We start from the raw sequence: 18,999 nt of genomic DNA on the forward strand, positions 1-18,999 counted from the left end.
TTTCTTATTAGCACATTCTTCGCTTTAATATTAGAGTGTGTCTTCCTAGTTCATCAAATAGTTACCAAAACAAAAGAGACAATAACACAAGATGTTGGCTTTTTGCCAGGGCCAAAACCTCTCACTCTTTGAGAGGAAATCCCACACAAAATTCTTCTTATAGAGATTCCAATTGACAAATACCAAGAGCATGTCCCTTGACCTAATAGGCCACTCGAAGACCAAAACACCAATCCTCTTCTTTGTCATTGATGAGATCATCATCATCATTGCTGCTTCACCGAGGTCATCATTATTGTACCTTTACTGAGATATTCATCATAACAACGAGATCATTATTGTTGCACCATAGCTACACGTTCACTGAGATCTTCATCTTGTAACTATATCTCCATCAGAATCATTACTACATCTATACCGAGATCATAATTGAATCTATGCTGAGATCATGACTGCATCTTAGAGGTATGCTGAGACAGAGTATGTCACTGTGAGATATCCTCATCACAAATATATCGAGATCATGATTGTGTTTTCTCCTGCATCGAGATCTTCATCATCATAGATATGCCGAGACTGTCTAGTATGCCAAGACAATGATTGTGTTCTCTTCATCATCATAGATATGCCAGGACCGCATGGAGATAGGTCCAAGCAACATAACACGAAATCTCAAAGATTGTTATAGTAATTACCCACTATAATTACCACCGAATTTGCAGAGGTATCCGAGATCCTGTACTCCACTGTACCCATCCGAAAATTACAGAGGAATCCAAGTCCTGCACCTGCCTGTAATGCGGATCTTACACACCTATTTATAGTGGTTAGTCTCCATAATAAGCCAATATGAGATAGTGAGTTGTGTCTTCATTATATGAGGCGACATGAGTTCCTTTGTGAATATAGAGGCTGACATAAGAAGGACTGATTGCTTGTCGTTGGAGGACTATTTGACAATGTTTATGACTCAAATATACTTTTCACATGCTCAAGAAGAGCTTCTTCATATGACGTTGGCTCTTTGACTCAATAATACACCCTATGGCTGTCAATGGGAGCCACTAACCAATAAACTTCTTGCTCATGAAACCCATGTAGCAAGGCATACAAAAATAATTTTATTTCTTTTATTTCATCATTTACAATGATGATGTAATTATGAAGACGAAGCTAGTTACATTTTCATCCACAAAGACAACCCATAAATTTTTGCGAATTTAGCAGTGTACTCCTTGCCAAAAACTCAGAAAAACCCAAAAAGGGTTTTCCTTGGTTTTGACCCGCCAATTTTGACTTCCTAGAGCTTGGCCCTCCTCCAACACTGGAAATCGGCACCTGTAGCTGTAGATGCTGTCTTCTGCTCCCAAAATGCCAAGAATCCTCCCAAATCAACCTCCCAACAATTCCCCCACAACCCAGCTCCTCAATCATCCGGGTAAGACTCCCTCCACACAACCCACTCAAATGATTGCGCAGTCCTGGGTGATGATGGCGCAGTCCCTTCAACCAGAAACTTGTCCCGAGTGCTTGGCTCCTCCTCCTACTGTGATATCACTCCTTTGTGATGAAAACTCGATGAGAATGCCTCTAGCAACACTTCACCTCCAAATCTTGACTCTACAACTCCACCCAAACACGTAGTCTCTCCCACTGCGTCCTTGCTGCTCCCACTGCGTCCTTGCTGAACCAAGGTAGCGTAATTCTCTGAAAGGGGTCTCTCTCTTGGTCTCCAACTGCAAAGGAAAGCCCTCTTAGGGTGGCACTCGAGGTCCACCGAAGGAAAGGGATGAGCTTCACTCCTTGGGAAGCTCTGGTGCTAAACAACACGTTGTAGCTTAGCTGAACAACCAAAGCAACAATGAATTCTCAATTTGACAAAAGGCCCCAAATGCTGCTCCTCTCCTTCTATTTATGCTTGCTCCCTTGGGCCCCACGTGGGTCCCATCAAATATTTCGACCCCCAACTTAGGAAAATCGAGTTGCCTCCAAGGGGTGCATATTTTTGGTGGGTGAGTGGCCCCCACAATCCACTAAAGGCATATTGAGCCCCTTTTCTCCTAAGTTCTTCCATAAAAAATGCATTAAGCCAAAAATTACAAAATTGCCAAAATTCTTTTTTCTCTCCTTGGGAGGACAATTAGGAAGGGACATTACATTTATCCCCTCCCGAATGTTGCTTGTCCCCAAGAAATTGCAAAACTGGATGCTGGAAGATGTGTTCACCCTCCCATGTGGCATCCTCTTGTAGCAAATCCTTCCATATGATCAGGTATTCCCTGATCACCTTGTCTCTCAACCTCCTCTTCCAGGTCTCCAATATGGTCTCAGGTGTCAAAACTAAGTGCCCCTCACCATCCAAAGGAGGCAACTTAGTTGCTGCTGTAACATGCTGCCTCAATGCCTTCTTCAGGCATGAGATGTTGAAAACATTGTAAATCCGACTCTCCCTAGGTAGCTCTAGCTCGTCGGCCATCTCTTCAACCTTCCAGACCATCTTATATGGCCCATAAAATTGGGGTCGAAGCTTCTCTGCTCCCTTCTGCTTAAGGGAAGATTGCCTGTAGGGCTGCAAGAGTAGGTAGACCATGTCTCCTACCTCATAATGTCTCTCCACACTATGCTTATCAACATATACCTTTTGCTGATTCTGGGCCACTTGTAAGTTGTTCTTGAGGGCTTGGAGAATCTCCTGGCTTCACCTATAGGGTGTCACTAATTCTCCTCTAGTGGACGTGGGCCCCAGTTAAGTTGCCCATCCCATGATGAAAACCACTTGCCAATCACACACAATGCCTGGTGCTGCATCTTCACCATTAGATACAATTAATCATTAGCACATCTAAGTGGAGCAAGCTTGTTATCATGGGCACATTGAGAATTCATACAAGGCTTCTCTTCCAAATTTGGGGCTTTGATCACATAATAGTGTTACCTCCCTAGGTAGGAGTGGCTAAGAAACGACCCTATTAGGTGTTTTCGACCCTAAGGGGAAAGACATGTCCGTAGTACATCCTTCAATCAATAGGTGGTATGTGAATAATGATGGAACAAAATGGGGATAAAGGAGTCTTAGGGCCAAATGCCATGGGCAAAGGGGTAGCAATAATGAGGAAGTCCACATATTGGGTGTACAAATGTGAGGAGGGAGCAATCGTGGATGCATGAGTTACCCCAACCTTTGTTTTTCCACCCCTCTTTATTCTCCTTTTGCCTTTTCTTGATTTTTCTTTGTATTACTATTTGAAGCTCTAAGAAATGAGAGCATGTTGTGAATGATGTATCACAGTTATCACCCCCTTAAAGGTGGGGTAGTTCATCTCCCACCAGGTGTTGGGATGTGCATGGGTTCCTTATATGATGTGATGGGGCAATCATTGGCCTTAGGAACCAAATGATGGCCATAATGAAAAGGGGTAGAGCTCATGCTTGGCTTTTGCCCACATTCTAGTTTTAGTGTCCTGACCATCTTTTGCATTTTATGATTTCTTTTTTCTTTTGTCTTTTGCTTGTGGCCATGATATGCTTTTTAACTTTCATTTAACAACATCAACCTCTTTGGCAACATTTCTAGGCCTGACCAAATATGTGGATAATGGGAGGGGGTGAGCTAGTGCCCTATAGACCCGGACAGGGGAAATAGTGAATAGGGCTCATAATGTGCTGTGGGAAGTGATAAATATGGAATGAGAAAGCAGGACCACATTACCAAAATCAGGGTTTGCCAAGTAGTGCCCTTCCTAAAGCTAGAGGCCAATAGGGGAGATCCTATGGGATTAAGATTGAGGATTAACCCCCCATTTGAGGTGAGGGAACAAAAGCACATTCAAAACCGTTCCTTCTCCCAAGTCACCCAATAATCCATACCAAAATTCCCAAGTGAAAAACAACCATAAGCACAGGATTGCACAATGAATAACATACCTTTTGGGTCAGATTGCCCACCTTCTAACATGTGTTCTTGACAAATGGGCTAGGAAACATATAACTGATGCAGGTGGCAGAGATAAAGTGGCACATCACATTGCCTACAAGGTGATGGTCAGAGCTGCTGGCTGCCAGCTGGAAGAAGATGATTAGGAGAAATGCTCTCCTAGGGGTACCCACTTTTGGTGGGTAACATTTCCATTGCATGGTACCTTTGTAGAAAAGGGATGAAATTCTATTTAGCCCTGCATAACCAACACTATAGCAATTATTCACTATGTTATGGTACAAATTAAAATTGACCTGCTGTCAAGACTTGCCTTTGTTGTTCATAGATATATGATTTTGATATGGATAACCTTATTTGTCAATTCCTGGAAGTTAGATATGAATATCAGAAACCTCACCCCTTTCTGCTCTTTGTTACTTACTGGCAGTTGTATGTTTCAGCACCAAAATTCACCAATACTTCACCCATTATCATAAAATAAATTTATATACATTTGCATAACTGATCTTCGGATATAGAAGATTAAAAAGGCTATCTGCTTCAACTTACAGAACAGAACACACACACATATACTGTTAGGACGTATACATAAGAATCATGATGAAGAATGGGGTGACTTGAAAAATGAATATTGTATGGTTAATGATTTTATGTCTATTGACACTATTCTATACACAATGTGAAACATTTCTAGGAGACTTGCTTCTTATTTAATGTTTAAGAGGACAGTTTATGGGATTTTTCCATACCATATATAATAATCCATGTTGAAAGTGATTATTAACCAGGTCACTCTTTTTCACTTTGAGGATAAAATTCGACCTGGAGCTACAGATGTCGTGTCCACATTAAAAAATAAAGCTGGCCTTCGTTTGATGATGTTGACGGGTGATCATGCATCAAGTGCATCACGGGTTGCTAAGGCTGTTGGTATTGATGAGGTCTATTCTGGTCTTAAGCCTGAGGATAAGCTCCATCAAGTAAAATCTCTGTCACGCAACGGGGGTGAGTAATATTTTCAAATCAGAGCTATTAATTTTACATGACGCCTTGGCTGTTTTCTGAAGCATTTATAAAATTTATTAGATGCATTCATAACAGTGCAAATATACTTGTGCATTCCACATTAAGTAAAAAATTTTGGAGTTGCAAGACCTTCTTCTTCATTTCACTTTTATCCTTTTCTATCCACATTTAAACAGTGTATATGACATCCCAGCTTTAGCATGTCTGCTTGACAGTCTGGACTCTGGCTTTTGTACTGTATTTGTGGTCTTCCTCCACCTTGTGGCCTCTCCATTTCTCTTCACAAATCCATATATTATAAATAAAACTAATCGCAGAATTCCCATTTCTCTTCTTTAGTGATTAGTTCATCAGCGTGTGAGCAACTTCAGTAGTGAACATGCATTTATCTAGTTCATGAAGTGGCAATACCCAATCTCAGAAACTACGTATTTGATGCATATTCACTCAAATATTTGACTTCTTTTCAATAAAAAATAGAATACCTGGTTGTTCTTGTTGAAATTTGTAACTAGGTTTGGCCTTCATAATATTCTATGTATTCTTGATTTTATGTATTTGGAGTAAAAGAGAAAGAAAATTTATTATTGTTATTTTATAGCATGGTTTCATGCTCAAGGTCAATTTGTTTTAGGTCAAAGCATCCATTGTGTGCTTCTAGTTTTTGTCATAGAGTCTAAGAGTCAAAAGAGTCATTGTCATGTGTAATAGATCCATTGTGCATTTTGTATCAAGTCAAAGGAATTTATTTAAATCAAATTGTGTCAAAAGTCCCTCCAACACCAAGTCAGCCTGCAAGAGAACAATTCGACCACATGATGACAATTTGTACTCCCAGAAACTATATATATAGAAGATACTCGACCTCATTTGTGAAGCATCAATCAAGCTCGATGAAGATTTAAGATAAGAGGCCTAAAGCTAGCGAAGGAGGAGAAAAAAAGAAAGGAAAACCAAAGTTTTGAAGTCTGATTTTTGGGTCACTATATCTGACACATGCGAAGAAATTAGAGTACAATTTGTAGCTACAAGACCGAATTGCAGTCATCTAAAGGAGCTGAAGTTTTGGTGTCAAAAGGATCAAGATTGGAAGCCTAATTACTAAGGAGAAAGAAGCAGCCTAAGTGAAGGAGAAAGAAGGCCTTGTTGTTGCCCGGATTGTACAGACACTGTGACAATGCTCAGGATGGGGGTTGTGACTCTGATCCCTGCCCACTCTGTTCTAGCTGTCTCCCAAGAGCAAGCTATGGGGGGTAGTCCCTATGGAATGAGATGAAGGAAAACAAGACACAGATGAGTGGCCTAGCCACTTGGTTGAAATTAAGCAAGATTATTGATTAAATTAGAGTTTCTATTATGAGATCAGTGCCTTAATGGAGTCACAAATTCTTGCTTCTTATAAATTGAAACCAAATGATCAGATGGACATCCGCTGCTTGAATGGTTGACTAAACTATATGATATGAAAATCCTAGAACATATGTGAGATACAATGATCTTGGTAAATTTTAGTTAAATGCTTAGTCTAAGTGTAACCTGTTGAAATTTCTGACTCTAACACATAAGAAATCCCTACTGCATTCTCTGGTTTATTTCACCTACTTGTTTATTCCATTAACAAGTTATTTATACATATAAATATTGAAAATAAATACAAATGCGGCCTTAACTCAAACACAGATCAACAACTCTAATACTAGACAAACACACAAGAGACACTGTTATTTTTGGACAATCGTCCCTGGGAAAACCCAATGCGCGAAAACTGGTGCAACAGTTCTAAGGGTTTTATTATTATGCAGATTTCTTGAGTACAACTAGGGTGCCAAATTGGCTCACCCAACAAAGATTTTTACATGGCAGTATTACCTCTTCTCGGAGACAGATATTCAACAAGTTTGCCCACGAAAATCCTTCTGGCGCTTCTCCAAGGCTCCGCGTCAGCCTTGCTAGCCTCTACGCATCTCTGGAACCTTTGCGTCAGCCCTCTGCCTCTCTGTGTCAGCACTCTGGCCTTTTGCGTCACCCACGCAAGCCCCTCAACCACTAAGCAGTCTCTAGTTGCCTCTACATGGCTCCTGCTGCCTCTGCGTCAACCTCTCTAGTCACTGCGCTGACCCTCAAGCACTATCTTTGCCTCTCTGCTATGTACTCGTTGCCCCTCGCTGCAACATATCACTTGTTCGAACTTTTTCAGCAAAACCCGCTCCAGAAAATTGAATTGACTGATCAATCTTGGTGTATCTCCAACTGACCCTCAAGCTTGCTCTTATACTTTCCCTGTTGAGTTTTCAATGGCCGAAATTAAGTCTCTAATCAACGACTAAGATAAGAGTTGGCTTGGTCCATGTCATTTAGAACATTCTCACCCAGTTTTATATTAATGCCCATTAATATTTTAATTTTCCTAAGTTTAGACTTTGGAACCCCATTAAAAATATTAATTATTTTAATATCTCTCTAACTGGGTGGAATTTCCCCAAACCATTTCTGGATCTTAGAGATCTCATGTTCTTTAGCCTCTCCACTGATTTTCATGGCTAGAGCACATCCGTTGCTACCACAAATCAACACTCCTCTTAGCGAGGAATGTGCTCTTGTAATGCTCTACCACTTAACATCACACAGATTCTTCCACACCAATACCTGTGTTGATGCTTGGCCTGCTGCCCAACATCCTTTGCACTGCTGCTTACTGTACCGCTAGCCATGGCTCTGCCATTGCCATTGCTACATCTGTACTGCAACTCACTCTGCATCCGTGCTGTTGCTGGTCCTTCATCCCAACACTACATTTGCATTGCAACTCTCTCTCAAATGCTGCCCATGTTGCCCATAACATTGCCGCTGCTAACTACTGCATTGCAACTTAGTTATTGAGAAGTAAGCAACTGATCTACCCAAATACTGACATCCTTGTTAGTCTAGAAGCCTCCTGATGCTGAAGCTAACTTTGTTGCTATCCTGTGCTCCCTCTGCTACCTTTGTGGTGCTGTAACCATCTTTGTGCCTCATGCACTACTGCAACCACCTCCGTGCTGTTACAGACCTTTGCACTCTAGTACTGCCTTGTCGCTTCATCGCATCTTGCTTCTACAGATATCCGTCATGTTTCTATTGTCATTCGGAGCTCCCATAGCCGGATATGATCCAAGAGTTTGGGTACTTAAAGGATCCTACCCCTCATCTTCTGTAGTCCTCCTGACTACAACTCGATGTCACCCCACGTCTTCTCTAGAGGTGCATGAGCATTCACAGCACAGTGGTCATCAGTCTCGACTTCTTTCTCCGCCTTAGCCGAAGCTGCCTTGGAGTCGGAAGCCTCTCCCTTATTCTTCTTCCTGGGAAACTGGGTTGTATAATGACCCAACTCCCCACAATGGAAGCACTTGACCGTGGAGATATCCTTCTTCTTCCTCTTCCCCTGCTGTCTTGGAGATGATAGAGCTGCATCCTCCTCCTCTTTTTTTATTCGACCTCTCTTGTTGCTACTTTCCACCATGGTCAGCCGTCTGATCTCTTCTTGGCGAAGAGCTGCCCACATCTCTTCCCATCCTGAAAGAGTAGATCTGCCCAAAATGCCTTGGACAAATGTCTCCACTCCTCAGAGATAACATTCAGGGTGGTTCTCACCATAAACTCCTGATTCAGCGTGGCCCCTATGGAAGTAAGTTGGTCTCGAATCTCCCGCAATCTGAGGAGGTATAGATCTATCTACTCCCCCTTCTGCATTTGATACGACCGTAACTGATTCTCTAATAGCATCTTCCACTGTACAGAAGTGCCCTGATACAATGTCGTCAATGTATCCCACATCTCCTTTGCCGTGTTCTTTTCGGCAATATGCGGTACGACATGATCCTTGATCCCATCAAGGATTGTGCACTTTTCCCTCGCCATTGCATCCTCATACTTCTCATTATCAGTTGGGTCAACGGGGATAGCCACAGTTCTCATGGAAAAGCCCTTGATGTGATGTCTATCCAACACTGACAGGATCCTAGCCTTCCAGATGACAAAGTTGGAAGCCCCGTCCAACCTGTCCTGGTCCCTCAGTTTGTTCACTGCCATCTCCGCTCTTCTTCTGGACTCCATCTAAGTCTCGACTTCCCTCCTGGAAGTTCTCTCCTAGACTGCCTCTAAGTCTCGATTTCCCTTCTGGAAATCTTCCTGCCAACTATCGATCTACTCCTCTCCGATCCTCTTTGCAACTACAACTCGAATCTAGATTTCTTGGTTTGAAATCCGTCAAGGTAGCGACTCCCTCTACCTTGGTTCTGTCCGATTATGTACTGCTATGCTCCGATAGAAACAACACCCCATCAGCTTCCCAATCCACAATCTGCCCACAGCTCCTTAGGCCTCGACAACTAAAGAAACTGAGCCTTTCATCTTTGCGCAATCCTGACAAAGGTTGAATAACTCCTCTAGCCAACTGCGTCAAGCCTACCTGACTGAGTAGGATGATGTGGCTCTTCATGAGCCTCTTCTATCTCTGCGCTGGCCCTCTCTCTGGCTTGCAATGATGACGCATGCCCTCTGCGTCACTCCTCTGCTATTTTCTGCTTAGGAGCATCTCTGTCTCTCGGGACAGCTACTACTACTGCAAATACTTCTAATTACGCTGGTGCTTTCAGTCCTTTGTGATCTGTAATGCTCTAATACCATGTTGAAATTTCTGAATCTAATCCATTAGAAATCCCTACTGCATTATCTGGTTTACTTCACCTACTTGTTTATTCTATTAACAAGTTATTTATACATATAAATACTGAAAATAAACACAAATGCAGCCTTAACTCATATACATATCAACAACTGAAATACTAGACAAACACACAAGGGACACCGTTATTTTGGACAATCGTCCTCGAAAAAACCCAATGTGGGAAAACCGATGCAACAGTTCTGAGGGTTTTATTATTATGCAGATTTCTTGAATACAACTAGGGTGGCAAACTGGCTCACCCAACAGAGATTTTTACATGATAGTAATACCTCTTCTCGGAGATAGGTATATAGCAAGTTTGCCCCAACAAAATCCTTTCGGTGCTTCTCCAAGGCTCTGCGTCAGCCTTGCTAGCCTCTGCGTAGCTCTAGAACCCTCTGCGTTAACCTTTTGCCTCTCTGCATCAGCTCTCTGGCCTTCTGCCTCTCTGTGTCAGCTCTCTGGCCTTCTGCATCACCCACGCAGACCCCTCGCCTCTGCGCAGTCTCTAGTTGCCTCTCTGTGGCTCCCGCTGCCTCTGCGTCAGCCTCTTTGGTCACTGCGCTGACCCTCAGGCACTATCTCCGCCTCTCTGCTATGTACTCACTACCCCTCGCTACAATAGATCACTTGTTCGAATTTTCTCAGTAATGCCCACTCCAGAAAATCGAATTGACTGATCAATTTTGGTGTATCTCCAACTGACCCTCAAGCCTCCTCTTATACTTTTCCTGTTGAGTCTTCAACGGCCGAGATTAAGTCTCTAAACAACAGCTAAGATTAGTTTTGGCTCAATCCATGTCATTTAGAACATTCTCACCCAATTTTATATTAATACCCATTAATATTTTAATTGTCCTAAGTTTTGACTTAGGAACCCCATTAAAAATATTAATTATTTTAATATCTCTCTAACCAGATGGAATTTCCCCAAACCATTTATGGGTCTTGGAGATCTCGTGTGCTTTAGCTTCTCCACCAATTTTCATGGCTAGAGCACATCCAATGCTACCACAAATCAACATAACCTTCCCTTAACTATTTGAAGTTGGGCTCCATGGTAGGTTGTGTAAAGGAGGCTAATAGGAAGCAGGCTAACGTCTGATTAATGATACCTTCTGTTAGGCTCCTATCATCCGATGCCTCCAACGTTGCAGAGACTGTGGCTTTGACAATTGCAAAGTTACTGTGTTTACAACCAAAGATTTGTTGAGGGCCCTCAAGCTAGATAAGAAGGATTGTCCTATCTCTCTATCAACCTAGCTTATGCTAGGACATATGTTATTAATGCAATCTAAATCTAATATGCTTATGCAATAAATTATGGGTGAGATTATATTGAGTTAAGATTGCTGAAGTTATTTAAGTACTTATTGAGAATTTTTCTTAAGGAAAGAGTACTTAACAATGTCGTGATACAATCTTAAAGAAGATATGTGTTAAGAGATACAAGTGTAAACTTCAACAATACTCCACAAGATACCAAGTAACTAATTTATCCACCAATGATTGTTAACACAAAGTATTATGCCAATCAACAAGATCAATGTCAGATTTTTAGTGCAAAGATAGACAACCTTTTAGGGTTAAGATGAGATAAGTCACATTCAGATTTATGATAGTTTATATCAGCGATAATACTTCAGAAAATTCAAAGTTTATCAATGTTATGAGAGCAATGCATGAACCACTTCAAATGATGAAACTTGCCTAACACATAAAACATAAAATCTCCAATGTAAATTAGCTTCCTTAGCACACTTTATGATAGTACATTCAATAATATTTCAGATCTGATTTTAAAATTACAATAGTGAACAATCACAGATCAACAAGCTAAAGATGCTAAAAATAGATGTCCAATATTCCTAGAAATAATAAAAATGCACTAGAACTTGAAAATCTTAATTTTTAGGGTTTTTAAGGACTGTGATTCAGAAATTTCAGAATTGATAAATTTATTACAGCAGTAAGTTAATGACAGATCAACAATCCAAAAATACTGAACATGATGCCCAAAATGTCTAAACATAATAAGTTTTTACTGGAAATTGAAAATTCAAATTTTTTTTATCCTTGTCGAGTGTATGCTTTAGAAATATTTCAGACTTGAATTTCATAGTTATGCAGTAAATTTCAGCAAAGCTAAAATGTTAGATCTAGGTCAAATTAGAGATGCCCAAGTGGCCGAACCTTGTGAAAATTTAAATTTTCCAATTCTAATCGATTTGATCAATTAAAATATGATTTCAGGGCTTAGTTATTAGTGATTTGACTCTTGTACAAAACTAGAGTAAAACAAGTGTTTAGAGGTCAAACTTTAGGCCCAAGGCCTTGAAGATCCCACTGTTGAAATGTTGTGATTACATTGCCGCTTCCAAAATATGAATTTTGAGACCCTAAGCTTGTAAAACCGCCAAGTATTTAGCTTTAAAATTTCAGATTAAGGTTTCAGGTCAATTTAGGGCAAAAGTGGTCAAGAAAATGGAGAACAAGGCTAAGGGAAGCAAATTTGTGGGGATAAAAGGGCTAGGATGGTAGATTGGGGCCCAAGGATGAAGAATATGTTCCCGACGCTATGCCTAATAGGGCTAGCGTTGGGGATGAGGAGGGATTAGCGGCTTAAAAAAGTTCAAAGGCCTATCGCCTACGACCTAAAGGCCACAAAAAGAAGGGCCACAAGCCCTTAGAGGGCCGCGGCTTAAGCAAAGAGGGAGAAAGGAGGGAGAGGAAGCCGAGAAGAGAGGGCTGGATGGAGGACCTGCAACAGGCTTAGGAGGGTCAAAAAGGAGGGTGCAAGACATTTTAGGCCTACGACTAGGGAGATGAAGGGAGGTTGCAACCCCTAGGGGTCACGACTAGCCTTAGGAAGGTTGAAAACCAATACGCAGAGGGAAGAAAGGCTGACGTTGAGGCCTAGGAAGGCAAACTAGGTGCTAGAAATCCTGAAAAGCTTGAAACCCTTGGTCCAAAAATTTTTATGCTTAAGCTCTTTGATTTTTGGAAAATTCTTCTATGGGAACCCTACAAAAAATTTCCAAGAGACTAGATCTTACCCTCAAGGGCCTAGATCTAGCTCTTCTTCCACTTAAATCCTTGATCTAACCTGCAAAAATAAAATTTAAAACACCCAAACCCCAAGTATATACAAAATGAATCTAAAACCCCAACGCAAGTTAGAAAAATAATTTACAATTTAATTTACAAAATATACATGGGTTTTTTAGAATAGATTTTGAGAAAATATTTTTTATGGTATTTTTTCCTTAAAGAATGGCTAAAATGCTTCAGAAAAATTAATTTTCACTATAGCTCAAGTGAAGATTCAATCCACCATATAAAAACTAGAAATCCAAGCAAAGTAACCCATGCCCACAATCTATGAACTTGGAGACCAAGGATTGAGTACTTGCACACACTATGTATTATCTCAAAATAATAATATAAAACACCACATAGGGAACCCGTAGTTAATACATACCACAGGTCAGCGACAAGAACACCTCAAGTTACACCCCAAAGTCTTTTATTATAGTAGAAAAAATAGTTCCCAGTAGGACAATAATTTACAAAATGGTTCAGCAGCAATTCTAGCCAGAGATCATGTTAATTTTAGGTATGTTCTATGCTCAATATCTTTTCCAGATTAGCAATCACATCAGCGTAATAGTAAATTGTAGATAAAACATAAACATAAGTCGTAGAAGACAAGCCAAGACAAGAGGACACAAGATGTGGCGCTAACCAGGGACAAACCCCAATGTGGGGAAACCCTTGATCAATTCTTCTTATATGTTCTTCAATAATTCAACACAGAGAGAGATAGTACATATATAACAGAAGTCAACACTTTGACTTATCTATATAAGAGCATAGATCATCTCTAAGAAGATGATACATGAGGTAGTTGAACTTAGTTGAAGACATGTTGCTTCAACCGATTCTCTAAGGTGACTCCATCACCATGCTGCACCTATCATTGTGCTGCACCTCAGTGTGTTGCACCATGCTGCACCCATCATCACTTTGCTGCATCTCATCATGCTTCACTAATCATGACTGTACCCATCACTGTACTGCACTATGCTGAGCTCTTCATTGCACTATGCCTACCCAAATGCATGCTGCAGTACCTCATCATCCCGCTGATGTAATACATTCTTTCTGCTGCTATATGCCCATGATTACCATGATGTCCCATTGTTGCACCATACTGCACCATGTTGCCTTCATCATGCTGCCACTTGTCACATCATTATGCTGCTGTACTTACTGTGCATTGTGTTGCGCCATTATTATGCTGCATATACCAACCTTAGTTGCTTGCTATGGCTTGCAGCCTAGCAGAGCAACTAGGCTATAGTTCAAGTGCAAACATACAACTTCTCCCTCAATAGAGACAGTTGCTACCATACATAATCCATGTAGAACAACAATCTTTTGACATTGCTACTAGGTTTCCATTGCAATGACTTAGGGCAGTATACAAGTAGCATATAGAAGGCAGCATATGCATCCTCCTTGACTGCAGCCATAGTGTTAAGGACAACATTAAGGTGACTGAGTATTTCCTATCATTAGGCTAACATATAGATCTCACTGCGGTGGACATTATGACAGCGGATGAGGACCCTAGAAGATTGCAGATTATGCTACTCTCTTCATGAAATGTGGACAACGTATTAGGGCCTTCTACCTTCAGCTATGTGAATGCCTATTTTACTGCAGCCTGGGATCTTCCTAGATCTGCGACTAGGGTTCCTTTAAGGTCTCCTCATGACAACGGATCTGTGGTATAGAAGATAGTAGCTAGGGCTCATTTGAGGCTTCCTTTGACAACGTATGGAAGCCTCCTTGCTGCGTTGAGGATACCTCTTTAAGGATAGAGAAAGAGTCTCTATCTTTGGTGACAAGACCTGCGACTAAGGCATGAAGACCTGCAACTTCACGTGCTAGATCTCCCAGCTTGAACTGCGGCTAAGTCTCCTTGATTGAATGGTGGTTAGATCACCTTCTTTAGGACTACGGCTAGGGCAGTATTAGATCTCTTTTTGACTGCGACAACACTGTGGCTAGGGCTCCTTGTTTAGTCTCCTTTCCTTCTGCGTTTAGGGCTTCCTCCTCTTAGACTTCTCTTCCACTAAAATCCAAAAACAAGTGGAGATAAATCAAGAGTGAAGTGTGTACAAATGACTTACAAGGCACCTCTATTTATACTAAAACGTTGAGCACAAGTGGGGGTTATTTGGTTGCTGGCCGACCTTGACGAATTGCCCCATAACACAAATAAATTCATATCACTATGAATACTTATTGGAATCAGATGATCTTTAGATCGATCCTACACCTCTCGATGAGAGGAGTCCAAGAAAAATATCAGCTGCCATAAATAAGACGACCCACATGGAGTTTGGCCCTATTTGTCAATTTTAACGCTCCCTCTCAACTAGGGAGAACTCCATCAGCTGATCCATCTGTCAGACTGTACTATCTCTGCCATCAGTGCCCTGCACTGCTTTTGCTCTTCTCTACTGAACCATGAAGAAGAAGAATTGATCGAGAATGTCTCATACCATTCTCTGCTGACCTGAAGTTAGTCCCATATTGTTAAAATTGGCAACCAGGGCAAAACTTCATGTGGGTCATCTTATTCATGGCTGATAATATTTTTATTAGATTCCTCTCGTCGAGAGGTGTAGGATTGATATAAAGATCATCCGATTCCGATAAGTATTCATGGAGATATGAACTTATTTTGATTATGGAATTATTATCAAGCCGACCTACAACTCATGTAGGCTCAGAAGCCCAACAGTCGCATCTATTCACCCACCAACGTTGTGTATAAATATAAGAGGACTTTTCCTCATTTGGACTCACTCATCTCATCACATCTCTCTCTCTACTGCGCAGATATGAGTCTCTTCTCTACTGCGCTGAAATGGGTCTCTCTCTCTCACACATGTGAAGCCGGAAACTGCTGAAACTGAAGCTGCAGCTGCAGAAGTAAAGATTGACTTGCGTGGCCTAGAAGATCTCCTCTTTGGAACTGCGCTGTAGGTTCATCTGAACCTCCTTTGAAAGCCGCAACTTTTGGTGGTGGAATGAAGTCAATCCGACGAATGGTTTGCAAGATATCGACTGCCCTAGTTTGAAGCCGGAAACTGCTGAAACTGAAGCTGCAACTGCAGAAGTAAAGATTGACTTGCGTGGCCTAGAAGATCTCCTCTTTGGAACTGCGCTGTAGGTTCATCTGAACCTCCTTTGAAAGCCGCAACTTTTGGTGGTGGAATGAAGTCAATCCGACGAATGGTTTGCAAGATATCGACTGCCCTAGTTTGAAGCCGGAAACTGCTGAAACTGAAGCTGCAACTGCAGAAGTAAAGATTGACTTGCGTGACCTAGAAGATCTCCTCATCTGAACTGCGTTGTAGGTTCATCTGAACCTCCTCTGGAAGCCGAAACTTTTGGTGGTGGAATGAAGTCAATCCAACTGTCGGTTTGTGAGATATGGTCTGCCCTAGTTTGATAATGAAGCCGCTAATGCTGATGCTACTGATCTAGTGTTTGCTACTGCTGATATGAATCAGATTTATTGTACTATTTCTCTCTGCTGAATTATTGAAGATAAAAGAAGATTTGATCAAAGGGTTTCCCCACACATTGTGGGGTTTGTCCCTGGCTAGCCGCCACATCTTGTGTCTCTTGTCTTGGCTTGTTTTCTGTCGATCGTTTAATGTTCTATCTGCACTTTACTTTATGTACATGTGATTGCTAATCGGTGGAATATAATAAGAAAAAGAAGTAAACTATTATAAGCATAGAACATACCATAACTTAACATGGTATCAGAGCTGAGGTGAAGACAAAGCCCGAGCAAGAGCAAGAGCAATCATTGAAGAGAAGATTGGCAAGGCTATCCTAAAAGAACTATGGGTCCTCAACACCTTTCCTGCCGAAGACAAGCTCCGTGAGAAAGCTGACTATCACGGATGGAAGATGTCTATCGATCTAACCCTTGAAGATCAAGGAGTGCTGGACCATGTAAGAGGCAATATTGTTGAGCCTTCATCAAATGCATCTGCTGTTGCCTGGAACAAATGGAAAAATGGAAAAGTCAAAACAAAGAAGATCATCTGGGACTCTATCAACAAGTGCTTGGTGGCCTACATCTCTGATCTAGACACCTCCAAGGAAATCTACGACAGACTGGTGAGTTTATTTAAAGTTAATGATGCAAATCAAGTTTTGTTTCTTAGAAATAAGTTGAGGGAAATCAAGAAGGGTAAAGATGAAAGTATGCAAGCATACTTCTTAAGAATCACCGAGATCAAGAACGATCTCCTATCTATTGGGGAAACCATTACTGACAGAGAAATGGCACTCACAACTCTCGGAGGATTGCCATTTGAATGGTATGTGTTCAGGACTACTCTTTTGAACTATAATGTAATTCCTGGTTTCGAGGAATTAATGGCTAGATGCATTCAAGAAGAAACAAGGGAAGAAGTGCAAGAAATGCCCATGCCTAAAGGTCCTCCTGCTACCTTTTCTTCTCATGCAAAGAAAAGAAATAATTCCGGGACTAAATCGAAAGGAAAGGCTGGACCTAAGGCTAGAAGAAAATGACGATGTTACATTTGTGATAAAGCAAGTCACTATGTATGAGATCATGAGCATCATGATGAATGAGATCATGGACATAAAGGGCAACATGAGATCATGGACATATAGGATAGCATGATGATGATGCACACTAGTTTGAGCAGCATTATGATGGATAAAATCATGGACATGGGCAGCATGATGATAATCATGATTAGAGAAGCATGGTACAGTATGCAGTGGTGCAACTCGAAATCCCTCTGATGGCAATCAAAGGAATGACAAATTCAACAGCAAAGGTAAGAGGAGAGCTGGGAATCAAGGAAGAGGACAAGCATTCAAGAAGGCTAGAAATTCTAGGATGTATTAAATGCACCTGACCTTAAAAGGAACCTAGTGTCCATCTTGGCAATGGAAGACAGAGGCTACAAGGTAACCTTCAGCAATGGCTAGGTATGTATATGGAAAAATAATGTTAAAGATGCCTTTACTCTTGGGTTTAGTGTTGATTCATTATATCAGGTCGATGGAAGTCCACTAGGTTTCATGTCCTGTGACACAACTCTTTAGTCCGAACTTTGGCATCGGAGGTTTGCCCACCTTCATTACAAAGCTCTACCCGATGTAAGACAGATGGTAACAGGGATGCCCGAATTCCAAGTAGAGAAAGAAGGTGTATGTCCAGGATGTGCCAAAGGAAAGCTCAAAAGGGGACCATTGCCCTCAAGCCAAAGCAAGACCTCCGATATATTACAATTGGTTTACTCAGGCATACTTGAGGTTGGCATTAAGAGGGAGACTACTACACCAATGGTGTGGTGGGAAGGAAGAACCACACGATGATGGAAGCTTTCCGGGCCATGCTACATGATCAAAGACTTCCAAAGTTTCTATGGGCTGAAGCTGCAAACACTACTGTATATATACAAAATCGATGCCCTCATCAAGCATTGGGTTCCAAGACTCCTGAAGAAAAATTCACCGGTAAGAAACCTGATGTTTCTCATTTAAAATTTTTGGAAGCCCTGTATACTTTCATGTGCTGAAAGAGAAAAGAAATAAATTGGGAGCATCTGGAAAGAAGGGAATTTTCGTGGGCTATGGTGAAAATACTAAAGGCTATAGAATCTATGTAGCCGGTCAAAGGGAAGTCATAATTAGTCATGATGTCACCTTTGACGAAGATATGGCTCTCAGTAAGGTGATCAATCTTCCGACTTTGAGGAGCTCTCAAGAAGCCGACACCAGGGAACCGAAAGAAAAGGATGATGAATCAATGCCTGATGTAGAAGAACCCATGGATCCGATTGATCCTCATCCACATGAGCCTTCCTCTTCTAGGAAGAGGCCTTCATGGCTTAGGGGGATACTTGATGATGCTGAAGGACATGCTCCACCCTGAGGAACCTTCCATCAAAGTAAGAAACTTAACAGGTATCAGGGATACCTGACCATCATGAGCACGATCATACAAAATGAACCTTCATCATTCTCAGATGTCATCAAGCATTAACTATGGAAGGATGCTATGACCATAGAATATGAGTCTATTATGGAGAATGATGTCTGGGAAGTAGTTCCCAGACCCTGGACAAGACAATTGTTACTTCAAAATGGCTTTACAAGATAAAGCATGCAGCAAATGGAAGTATGGAAAAGTATAAGGTTCATTTTGTTGCTCGTGGTTTATCCCAGAAGGGAGGTATAGACTATGATATTTGCA

The 18,999-nt window shown here is 41.3% G+C and overlaps 1 protein-coding gene across 1 annotated transcript in view; it reads left to right on the plus strand.

Moving 5' to 3' along the window:
• The window catches only part of LOC149140000 (putative cadmium/zinc-transporting ATPase HMA1, chloroplastic), a 396,088-nt gene that overhangs the window by 305,786 nt on the left and 71,303 nt on the right, over positions 1-18,999 (plus strand). The window contains exon 10 of the mRNA XM_089450873.1: positions 4,726-4,942. Within this exon, the coding sequence (XP_089306999.1) occupies positions 4,726-4,942 (217 nt within the window). The remainder of the gene's footprint in view (positions 1-4,725; positions 4,943-18,999) is intronic.

The sequence above is a fragment of the Pinus tabuliformis genome, chromosome X (assembly GCF_031772625.1).
Source record: "Pinus tabuliformis cultivar Carrire ecotype Pingquan chromosome X, CPIR1, whole genome shotgun sequence".
In the NCBI taxonomy this organism is placed as follows: Eukaryota; Viridiplantae; Streptophyta; class Pinopsida; order Pinales; family Pinaceae; genus Pinus; species Pinus tabuliformis.